At 34.3% G+C, this 12,317-nt stretch overlaps 1 protein-coding gene across 2 annotated transcripts in view; it reads left to right on the forward strand.

Annotated features, from left to right (window-relative positions):
* The window catches only part of LOC130231029 (contactin-4), a 212,125-nt gene that overhangs the window by 158,137 nt on the left and 41,671 nt on the right, over positions 1-12,317 (forward strand). For both annotated transcript variants that reach the window (XM_056460398.1, XM_056460399.1), the window contains one exon: positions 866-1,016. In XM_056460398.1, coding sequence (XP_056316373.1) covers positions 866-1,016 — 151 coding nt within the window. The remainder of the gene's footprint in view (positions 1-865; positions 1,017-12,317) is intronic.

Below are 12,317 nucleotides of genomic sequence, written 5' to 3' on the forward strand. Positions count from 1 at the left end.
CTGATTGGCTAAAGTAGACGTCTTACGTCAGCACGTTCTAGACGTGAATGCACTTTTTCCGGCAATCTTCCTACTGCGTTCACACAACGCAGCATTCCGCCAAATTACCGGTAATGTTACAACTTCTCTTTCTGGAAAATAGCCGGAACGAATTTACCGGTATTTTCAAAAAGGGCCTGTTCACACATACAGACCTTTCCGGAAAATTGCCGGTAATTTTCCGGAAAGGTCTGTATGTGTGAAAGAGGCTATTAAGGAACAAAAGGAACAAAGCACTAAATAAACTACGTGCCTGTCAAATATAAAATTCTGCAGAACAAAGCCTGATTGGTCCATAAGGAAACGCCCTAATGAGGAGTGACAGGCTGGGGATCCAATCTAGCAGATACCTGAGAAGAAGAAAATAGCAAAACAAAAGGTGATAGGGCAAGAGCGAATAACAGACAGGGAGAGAGAGAGCAACAGAGGGAGAAAGCGACAAAAATCCAAACAACTCTCTACGGAATTTTTTGTTAGTGCCTTAAGCTATTTTTTTTTTTTTTCAGATTTTTCTGAACAAACCACGGTTGTACAATAACTTGCCTAATTACCCTAACTTAAATAACCTAATTAACCTAGTTAAGCCTTTAAATATCACTTTAAGCTGAATAGTAGCATCCTGAAAAATATCTAGTCAAATATTATGTACAGTCATCTTAGCAAAAATAAAAGAAATCAGTTATTATGGATAGAAATGTGTTAGAAAATGGAGATCTTGAATAGAAAATCTTCTTTCTGTTAAACAGAAATTGGGGGGAAAAATATACAGGGGGCTAATAATTCAGGGGGGGTAATAATTCTGACTTCAACTGTATCTCTGTTTCAGCTTCTCCTCCAGACTTCTCCAAGAATCCTGTGAAGAAAACAACTCTGATCCAGCGTGGTGGTGAAGTGATCATTGAATGCCGTCCGCATGCGTCGCCCAGAGCTTCATACTCCTGGAGAAGAGGCACAGAGTTCCTGAAAGACAGCAAGAGGTACATTACACTACAGTACAGTACAGGTCAGCCAATAAACGAGCCGCTTGCACTCCTGTGGTCCCCAGAGCCCCAGGTTTGTTTGCACTGACTGTGGTTCACAATTCTGAGGAAACATGAGGTCGATCACACAGAGGGTGTTCTTTCGTCCAATGGTTTTTTGAAGTCAAATGCCATTTTGTGATCATTTTATGGTTTACAGTGCGTATAGTGGTTTCCCAGTGTTGGGTTGCGGCTGAAAGGGCATCCGCTGCGTAAACATATGCTGGATAAGTTGGAGGTTCATTCCTGATTAATAAAGGACTAAGCCGAAAAGAAAATGAATGAATGAAGTTTGTTGTACTGTAGGTTCATTTGGATCAGTTTTAGTAACACATTCATTCGCTCGTTCATTCATTTGTTTTTTTCATTCAGCATTTTTATGATTTTATGTACTGAAAGAAGTTTACCCTTTATATGATCAGAAACACGGTAAAAAATGATAATATATTGAAATATGATTACAATAAAAAACTGTAAATATTAACATTATATTATATGAATTATATTATATGAATAATAAATGTATAGAAATATAGCTATAAATTATAATAATAATAATAATAATAATTTGACTTATTTGATTATTATTATTATCATTATTATTACTAATATTATTATTATTATTAAGATTTTTGTGGAAATGACAATTAAGCTTGTACTGTATGATTGATGTATGATAAGTCATATGCCAAGTTTTTAGCATTTTATGCTTTAATTACTTTCAGCCAAACATTACGTTTATATTTATGAAGTTTGTATTTGTAGGTTAATCTGGATCTGTTTTAATATATTAATTTGTTTGTTCATTCAGCATATATGATAGCATTATATGATTTATGTATTGAAAGTTTCACCATTTATATGATCAGAAACAGTAGAAACAGTAAAAGCTATAAAAAATAATATTGTAAAATATGATTACAATTTGTGTGAATATGACAGTGTATGAGTGTTTCCCAGTGATGGGTTGCAGCTGGAAGGGCATCCACTATGTAAAACATATGCTGGATGAGTTGGCGGTTCATTCCGCTGTGATGACCCCTGATTAATAAAAGGACTAAGCTAAAAAGAAAATGAATGAATGATTTCAATTTAAAATTAACATATTATATATTAATAATAAATATAATAGTACCTAGTAATACTACTACTACTAATAATAATAATAATAATATTAATAATAATAATGTAAGCTGCTGGTTAGTTGCTCAATCAGTTTAAATTATTTGATAATTTGATAATTTTACTTTTATTATTATTATTAAAATTATTATTATTTATTTATTTATTTTATCATTATTAAGCTTATTTTTTGTGGAAACAACAATTAAGCATGCATGATTCTGGACCATTTGATTTTAATCTTAAAAAGTTTTTTTTTTTAAATGTAAAACCGCTTTTATTATAGCCGAAATAAATAAGACTTTTTCCAGATGAAAAAAATATTATCAGACATACTGTGAAAATTTCCTTGCTCTGTCAAACATCATTTGGGAAATATTTAAGAAAGAAAAAAAAATCAAAGTGGGGCTAATAATTCTAACTTCAATATATATATATATATATATATATATATATATATATATATATATATATATATATATATATATATATATATATATATATATATATATATATATATATATATATATATGTATGTATATATATATATATATATATATATATGTATATGTTTGTATGTATCTTAAATTATTTATTTGTTTGTTTGTTTGTTTGTTTGTTTGTTTATTTATTTCATTGTTAAAACACAAAATACTTTACAATTTGTCTTTGCTGATTAAAAAAAATAAATAAATAAGATAAATAATCAAAGCTCCAAATGATATTTTCAGTTGTTTATATCCTTAACTTATAACTGACAAGTTAAAATTTCATTTAAGCTGATTCCAGTTGGACAAACGCCTTTAAGAGGAATATGTAAAATTAATATATTACTGCCCATAACAATAACAACAACAACAACAATAATAATTATAATAATAATTTTCCCCACATGTAATAATTCCAATGTATTTGCCAACTCAGCAGTCACTATTTCCAAACCATCACCCTACAGCAGCATTTTTGGTTTTTCTGTTTTTTTCATATTTTCATTCAATCTTAATTGCCCCCTCCCCCTATACCAAACACAAGTTTACCAAGGCACAGATGCTGCACATTCAAAACCAACAGCATCCTTCCTGATGGCACTTTTCACACAAGACTGAGTGCCTACTGGAACACTAATTAATACACCCTGCTTCTGCCTCTGTCCTGTGGGGCTTCGGCGGGACAGGAGCACTCTAGCATGGCCGTGTCAGAACAGGTGGCAGAGGGACGAGTGTCTGATCTCCAGTAATGGATGGGGACGGAGTGATAACCAATGGGAGCTCCATCTGGACTTGAGAGAGAACACACAAGCCATGACTCACTGATGCTGCCCAGGGTCTCGCTGGACACTGTGATTATTGGATGAGGGAGAAAGGGGGAAGTTTGACAGAACTGAGACTAGAGGTGCAAGACTGTGTATCTGATACTGTCTGACAGACTCCCAGTGGCTGAAACTGAACTGCTACTGTAACACACTCTTGACTGCATGCTATACTGTACAATTTACTGTTGTTTTTATTGTGTGTATGCAGCAACATGGAAAATATATATGTATGTGTGCATATATATGTGTGTATATATATATATGTATGTATGTGTGTGTGTGTGTGTGTGTGTATATATGTATATATATGTATATATATATATATATATATATATATATATATATATATATATATATATATATATTGAAAGTATATGCACAAAAAACAGTGCATGTTTAATTCAGTGAGTGGCTTGTAGTTATTATTTATTAAATATTTTAATCTAGTTATCAAATTGGAAAAAGTAATAATAATAATAATAATACTATTTTATTTTTAATTTTTTTAATTATAATTGAGTTTTTATTTTTATTTTATTTAATTTTTTTCAAAACTCAAATGTACAATTAAAGGCAACATTATTAGCCCACTTTCTTAATATTTGAAATATAATAAATATAAGAGAATTGGTTAAGCTAAAATTGTCCGTAGTGTATGTGTGTGAATAAATGTGTTTCCCAGTGATGGGTTGCAGCTGGAAGGGCATCTGCTGCATAACACATGGGCTGGATAAGTTGGCGATTCATTCCACTGTGGCGACCCCAGATTAATAAAGGGACTAAGCCAAAAAGAAAATGAATGAATAAATGAATGAATAACTATAAGATGTTTAACAGTCCAAGGACATTATATATTGGATATTGTGAAGAAGTGAACTTCTCCCCACTGTGGTACACAATATACACACACAATGGTACTTACCGACATTCCTTTTCCCTCAGTTAGCCATGAGTGACGATGCACGCACCATTTCACCAGCATTTGGTCAGTTTCCTCCACATTTCCAGAAGTGGGAATGCCTCAGGATATGTTTGTTTTATGTGTCGTTATCTTTTAGAGACTGTTTTGTGGTTTAGGTTGAAAGATGTTTTTGTGGCAGGATTGTTTGGTAAAATGGAAAAAGCTACTTAATTTGTCCGGAAATTTTCTGGTCTAGGGGGCGGAGTCTGGCATATAAAAGGAGAAGCCAGACTCCAAAACGGGGTCAGTTTACCTGGCTAGTGAGCATGCTGTGGCAGAGCCGAACACAATCTTTGTTAGGTATTGTGGACACAAGTAAACACTGGATACAAGTTTTCTTGGTTTTATGTTGTATACACCTTTATATTTTCTTTGTTTGAATTTTGTTTGATACTTTGTTTCATATTTTTGTACATTTGGTGGAATTGGGACACTGTGTCTGTCTGTCTGTCTGTCTGTCTGTCTGTTTGTCTGTCTATCTATCTACCTACCTGCCTACCTACCTACCGTTGAAGTTGGAATTATTAGCCCCCTTTGATTTTTTTTCTTTTTTCCCATGATGTTTAACAAAGGAAATTTTCACAGTATGTCTGATAATATGTTTTCTTCTGAAGAAAGTTTTATTTGTTTTATTTCGAAACGGAAATTTTTTATTTATTAAAAACCATTTAAGGTCAAAATTATTAACCCCTTTAAGCTGTATTTTCTTCGATAGTCTACAGAACAAACCATCGTTATAATAGCTTGCCTAATTACCCTAACCTGTCTAGTTACCCTAATTAACCTAGTTAAGCCTTTAAATGTCACTTTAAGCTGTATAGAAGTGTCTTAAGAAATATCTAGTAAAATATTATTGACTGTCATCATGGCAAAGATAAAATAAATCAGTTTTTAGAAATGAGTTATTAAAACTATTATGTTTAGAAATGTGTTGAAAAAATCTTCTCTCCATAAAATGGGGAAAAAAATTAAAGAGGGGGCTATTAATTCTGACTTCAACTCTCTATGTGTTGGACTTAACCCTCTTGCTCATGTACTTGTAAACCTTTATGAGTTTCTTTCTTCTGTTAAACATTAAAAAGGGTATTTTTAACAATGCTTGGTTCTGTAACCCATCGACTTCAAGTGTCTTGAAAAATATCTAGTCAAATATTATTTACTGTCAAAATGGCAAAGATAAAATAAATCAGTTTTTAGAAATGAGTTATTAAAACTATTATGTTTAGAAATGTGTTGAAAAAAATCTCTTTGTAAAAAAAAACAAAAAAACAGGGGGCTAATAATTCTGACTTTAACTCTATATATTGGACTTGACCTTCTTGCTCATGTTCTTTTAAACCTTTATGAGTTTCTTTCTTCTGTTAAACATAAACAAATTATTTGTAACCTTTTTTAACCTTACAGCACTGCATTGCTGTATATATTGCTGTATATATAATAATAAATATTAAATATTACTTGATATAATAGAAACAATATGCAGAATCTGCAAATAAACATTGCATGTTTAAACCAGTAAGTCAAACCTAGTTATTTAGTGGCAGCCCCATGAAATGAGTTATGTACTGTATTACATCTTTAATATACATACAAAACAGAAAAGATTTTAGTGGAATCATAAAAACCTCAGTCAATCTTTAAAGCACAGCATGACCTGTGCCCTTCAGCGCAAATTGACGGCTACAATACATGAGTTATGAATAAAGGAACAGACAGAAAGAAGCTTTGTGGGTAAATATGTGTGATTGTTAAGTCTGACATGTTTACAAAGCAAATTACACAGTGATTAAACTGGAAGAGGTGCAAACATGAACACGTCGATCTAATGTAGGAGCTCACACTCCTGCGTTTGCATCAAGTCAATATGTAGACTTTCTGTGAGACTTTCCTTCATAACTTGTGAAAGAGAAGCATCGATTAGTCATTGTATTCCGCCGGGCGGTCAGGAGCGGAAGGATCAGAGACTGATTACTAAGCCTTCATGTCTTGACGCAAATATAAATGCGGCTCAGTGTGGTCAGAAGTTTGGTTCCGTGAGCCAGATCATTCTTGCCTTTTTTCTATTGGTTTTGCAGCTCATTGCTCACGGATCGTCTAGCCGCTACGCTTCTATCGCTCAGCGTTTGATATTTTTGTCAATAAATCAGCGGCAAGCTCCCACCGTAAAGCATGTTCGCTGAGCCACAGTAAATACATATTTATTTTAAAAAGCTGCGGCTGAAATTGTTTGATTTCTGAGCTGGCAGGTCTGCTGCGCTCGTGTTTGATTTGTTCTGGGAGAAGGTCACAGAGGATCTCGGTGTTATATATTTACATTGCTGCATTTGTTTATCTATCATGCCTTCCATTCCATTTCTACTTATTAAAAAAGCATGCAGCATTGTTTGTTGATGTACGTCAAGGTAGATGAAGCACTTCTGAGAATTGCTTCCCGTGAATGTTTTCTTCGGTTATATGAAATATACATGAATGGAATAAAACTGTACTTTTTTCTGAGAAAGAAGTGAGTGGTACAGAAGCCACGGTTGTTGCCGAGTTCTAAGTTTGTTGCGAGGTGCTTTTAAAAGTCACTGCCTCATTGATTAGGTCAAGCCCATTTCTACAGGGGAGCTCAGCACTCTATAAGAAAGCCTCAGTTGAAAAGTGTGGCCTAATAATAGCATACTGGAGATTTGGCAAACACTTAAGTCCACGTTTGGGTTTGAGCTTTAAAGGTAAAACATGTTTTTGTAGCTTTGAGCAAAATAGCCAATCAGACTTATTAGTTATTTTCTTAAACACAATGGCTCATCAGAACTGTTCAAGTCAGAGGGCATTAAAAAAGAAAAATATTTTAAAATGAAAAATGTTCATTTACATAAAATTTGAGATTTTGGGGGCCTAAAACATTATTATTATTATTATTATTATTATTATTATTATTATTATTATTATTATTATTGTTGTTGTTGTTGTTGTTGTTGTTGTTGTTATTATTATTATTATTATTATTATTATTATTATTATTATTATTATTATTATTATTATTATTATTATTATTATTATTGTTGTTGTTGTTGTTGTTGTTGTTGTTGTTGTTGTTGTTGTTGTTGTTATTATTATTGTTATTATTATTATTATTGTTATTATTATTGTTGTTGTTATTATTATTATTATTATTATTATTATTATTATTGTTATTATTATTATTATTGTTGTTGTTATTGTTATTATTATTGTTATTATTATTATTATTATTATTATTATTATTATTATTATTATTATTATTATAAAGCAGGCGAGGCAGTGGCGCAGTAGGTAGTGCTGTCGTCTCACAGCAAAAAGGTTGCTGGTTCGAGCCTCGGCTGGGTCGGTTGGCATTTCTGTGTGGAGTTTGCATGTTCTCCCTGCGTTCGCGTGGGTTTCCTCTGGGTGCTCCGGTTTCCCCAACAGTCCAAAGACATGTGGTACAGGTGAATTGGGAAGGCTAAATTGTCCATAGTGTATGAGTGTGAATTAGTGTGTATGGATGTTTCCCAGAGATGGGTTGCGGCATCCGTTGTGTAAAACATGTGCTGGATAAGTTGGCGGTTCATTCTGCTGTGGTGACCCCGGAATAATAAAGGGACTAAGCCGAAAAGAAAATGAATGAATGAATGAATAAATAATGAAGTGGCATGGTGGCTCAATGGTTAGCACTGTCGCCTCACCGCAAGTAGATCACTGGTTTGTGTCCCGACTGGGCCAGTTAACATTTCAGTGTGGAGTTTGCATGTTCTCCCGGTGTCCCGGTGCATGGGTTTCCTCTAGGTGCTCCAGTTTTCCCCACAGTCCAAAGACATGCGGTATAGGTGAATTGAATAAACAAAATTGTCCATTGTGTATGAGTGTTTGTAAACGAGTTTGTATAGGTGTTTCCCAGTACTGGGTTGTGACTGGAAGGGCATCCGGTGCATTAAACATTTGCTGAAATAGTTGGTGGTTCATTCCGCTGTGGTGTTCTGAATTAATAATAATAAACATATAATAAACTTAAAATAAGTTTTATTACCAATTACTGGCCTGGCATGCATAATAGATTGCTTTTAGTCATTTTCACAGATCCCAGGGATACTTCACCCAAAAATAAAAATGTACCCACTATACTCTCCCTGAAGTGATTTTAAACCTTTATGAGTTTTTTTCTTTTGTTGAAGATAAAGGAAGATATTTCTGAATAAAGCTGAAAACCTCTAACTATCGACTTCATTCATTCATTTTCTGTTCTACTTAGTCCCTTTATTAATCTGGAGTCGCCACAGTGGAATTAACCGCCAGTTTACCCAGCATATGTTTTACGCAGCGGATGCCCTACCAGCCACAACCCATCGCTAAGTGTGGACATGCACACTCATTCACACACACACACTCATACACTACAGTCAATTTTTAGCAAACCTTTGGACTTGTGGGGGAAACCGGAGCACACAGAGAAAACCCACGCTAACACGGGGAGAATGTGCAAACTCCACACAGAAATGCCAACTGACCCAGCTGAGGCTCGAACCAGTGACCTTCTTGCTGTGAGGCGAACGTGCAAAATCAGAACTCAACTGTGCACATTTACGAGTTTTCTCCTAATCATAAACAAACTTTTTTTTTAAAATGAATTTCATAATAATGGATGAAAATTTTCAGAACTTTTTCTGCTTGCATTCACAAAAAAGTTCCTTTAACTAATATCATCCTTAAATCCTGCAATGCAAAAAACAAACAAACAAAAAAGCCATTCTTTCAGAAAACAGTCCTAGGAACTAAGAAAACATTCCTTCAGTTAAAAAGTTCTGTATTTTATAGTGGCGCTTAGTAGTAATTGCTTGTATAATCACTGTATTGGCGTCCTCAGTTATTAGAATCTGCAGCAGACAGGTGTTAGGTAATGTAAATGGTTGCTAAGGTAATGTAAAAAGATGTTGCTACAAAACTGTATTGCAATGTATTGATTGGCAGTTGCTATGGTTGCTTTAGTGTTTGTTTTGTGATTCTGTAACTGTAATGTATTGATTGGCAGTTGCTATGGTTGCATTAGTGTTTTCTTTGTGATTCTGTAACTGTAATGTATTGATTGGAAGTTGCTATGGTTGCATTAGTGTTTGCTTTGTGATTCTGTAACTGTAATGTATTGATTCTAAGTTGCTATGGTTGCATTAGTGTTTGCTTTGTGATTCTGTAACTGTAATGTATTGATTGGCAGTTGCTAGTGTTGCATTAGTGTTTGCTTTGTGATTCTATAACTGTAATGTATTGATTGGCAGTTGCTATGGTTGCGTTAGTGTTTGCTTTGTGATTCTGTAACTGTAATGTATTGATTGGCAGTTGCTATGGTTGCGTTAGTGTTTGCTTTGTGTTTCAGAATTAAATTCTTCATTTATTAGTTTTAAATGGTTGCTAAGGGTTTTTTTTAATAGTCTTAAGGATTGCTTTAGTGGTTGCTAGGTAATTAGGCATTAATGGTTGCTAAGTTTTATTTTTTATATAGTTTTAGAGATTTTCACTTTTTATTGGACAGGACAGTGGAGATTATAGACAAGAAAATGTGGGGAGCAGAAGTATTGGCACAGGACCTCGAGCTAGGAATCGAACTGGGGTCTCTGTAAACACCTCAGTGCTATATGTCAGTGATGCCAAGTGGTTGTTAAGGTATTCTAAAGTGTGTGGTTTCTCTTTAAATCTGCATTTTACCATGAAAACCCTCCTCATTCACAAGGCTTTCTGACTGCTTTTCAAAAAAATTATCTCCGTCCACCCTATATCACCTAAAACATATGATGCGTTACCATTCATAGCATGAGCATATTTTTGTCATCATCTATACTTAAAGTCTACCAGTTGTGTTATGGTCATATGAGAGTGGCTTTTCAAATCAGGGAACAATATGCAATAGGCCAGAAGACCAGTCAGAAAAGTGATTGGGGATAACTGTATACTGAAGCTGAACACTGAAGCATCTAAAATGGGGTCTTTGGCTTTAAAGAGTCGAAAGTTGCTGGAATAATGTTGATGCCAGACATAACTGCAATAAAACTTATGCGTTTTAAAACAAAAGTGCACCAGTGTAAATTGCACCTAAGTACATTGCCTTGGTGGTCAAGATGGTTGCCTCGGTTTTATGTTCCACATCACAAGAGCGAAGTCTGGTCCATAAATATGTATGTCTCAGGTTCCACTGTCAAGTTTTAAAGCACGTTTTATTTGTATTATTTAAATTTGCTCAGTACTTAGTCTGTGTGAACTGAAGTTTTTGACATTTTGATTTACTTTCAATCGAAACTGAATATTGGGTAGGGGCGGGGCTTTCTTTTTGTACATCATTTCATTAGGTCTAGGCAAGTTTATTAATATAGCATTATAAACTCAATAGTAAGTCAAAGTGCTTTACATAAATAGGAATAAAAGAAACAAGAAAACAGAAATGATTATAAAAATTATTAAAACAGATAAAAACAGATTAAGATGTGTTAAACACTTTATAAAATAATGAAATAAAGAAGAAATACATGATAGTGCAATCTGTCAGACGTAGCGCAGTGCTCATTCAGTAAAGGCACAGCTAAACAGATGTGTTTTCAGTCTTGATTTGAACATGCCTAATGTTGGAGCACATCTGATCGTTTCTGGAAGCTGATTCCAGCAGCGGGGGGCGTAGTAGCTAAAGGCTGATTTACACTGCTTTGACTGAACTCTTGGAATTTCTAATTTATTTGATCTTAATGATCTGAGTGATCTATTTGTATTTTCTTCAGTGAGAATATCTGTATTGTATTGAGGTCGTAGGCCATTTAACGATTTATAGACAAGTAAAAATACTTTAAAATCTATTCTGAATGTTACTGGGAGTCAGTGTAAAGACCTGAGGACAGGTGTGATTTGCTCTGATTTTCTGGTTCTGGTCACAATTTTTTCTTTTTGAGCTTGCCGCTGTCTTTTTGGGAAGGACAGTAAGGAGTCTATTGCAGTAATCCGCCCTGCTGGTGATAAAAGCATGAACAAGTTTTTCTAAGTCCTCACTGGAAACAAAGTATCTAATTCTTGCAATGTTTTTCAGATGATAGTCTGCTGATTTAGTTACTGCATCATAGCAAACTAACTGTAAAAGGGGCGTGGTTAACAGTATTGTGGTTGAAGCCAACACACTGATGTCAACAAAGAAATACTGGCACTTCAAACACGAAAGCAAATGGTCAGATCTTGATTGTAGATTATAAAAACAAACTTTTTTTAGTGGATTAACTTACATGGATTAATTGTTCACCTAAATAATTTGCAATTTCACATCACAAATGATGCTTTACAAAACTCTTTACAACTCTCTACACACCCCACATCATTTTAGCCATCATTCATATCTGCCAAATAAGTTTTAGGGGTTATGAAAAATCTATAACCTCTATGAACAGCCACCTCTAATAATATTGAGTTTGAGCAGAGCGACAGAGAATGTTTTGTTTGTGCCGCTGCAGCTCCATTGCGAAGTCAGTTTTCAGTCAGACGTTATCAACATCTCCTCACATGATGCTGACAAACTTCTACAGGAGAGCCGTAATCACATCTGCTCGTGTTGCCTTTTCGCCAACGCCTTTTTTATGTGTCGATAACATCTTACACATGTTGGATAATGATAAGGCCGCAGGTAGAAATTCAAACCAGAATGAATCAGCTTCTCTTTTACGTCCTCCTCCCTCACTTTATTCGCTTGGTGTTCATCTGTGTTTCATCTTTTGGGATCCCACTGACTGACTGTATCCTGTTGAAAATGCTGCCAATGGTTATTTAATCTAAATGATTTCTTACAGCTTTCATGGTTTTTCAAATGAAATATGAGCATACAGAGAGAGAAAAATACAAG

The sequence above is a fragment of the Danio aesculapii genome, chromosome 6, assembly GCF_903798145.1.
Source record: "Danio aesculapii chromosome 6, fDanAes4.1, whole genome shotgun sequence".
In the NCBI taxonomy this organism is placed as follows: domain Eukaryota; kingdom Metazoa; phylum Chordata; class Actinopteri; order Cypriniformes; family Danionidae; genus Danio; species Danio aesculapii.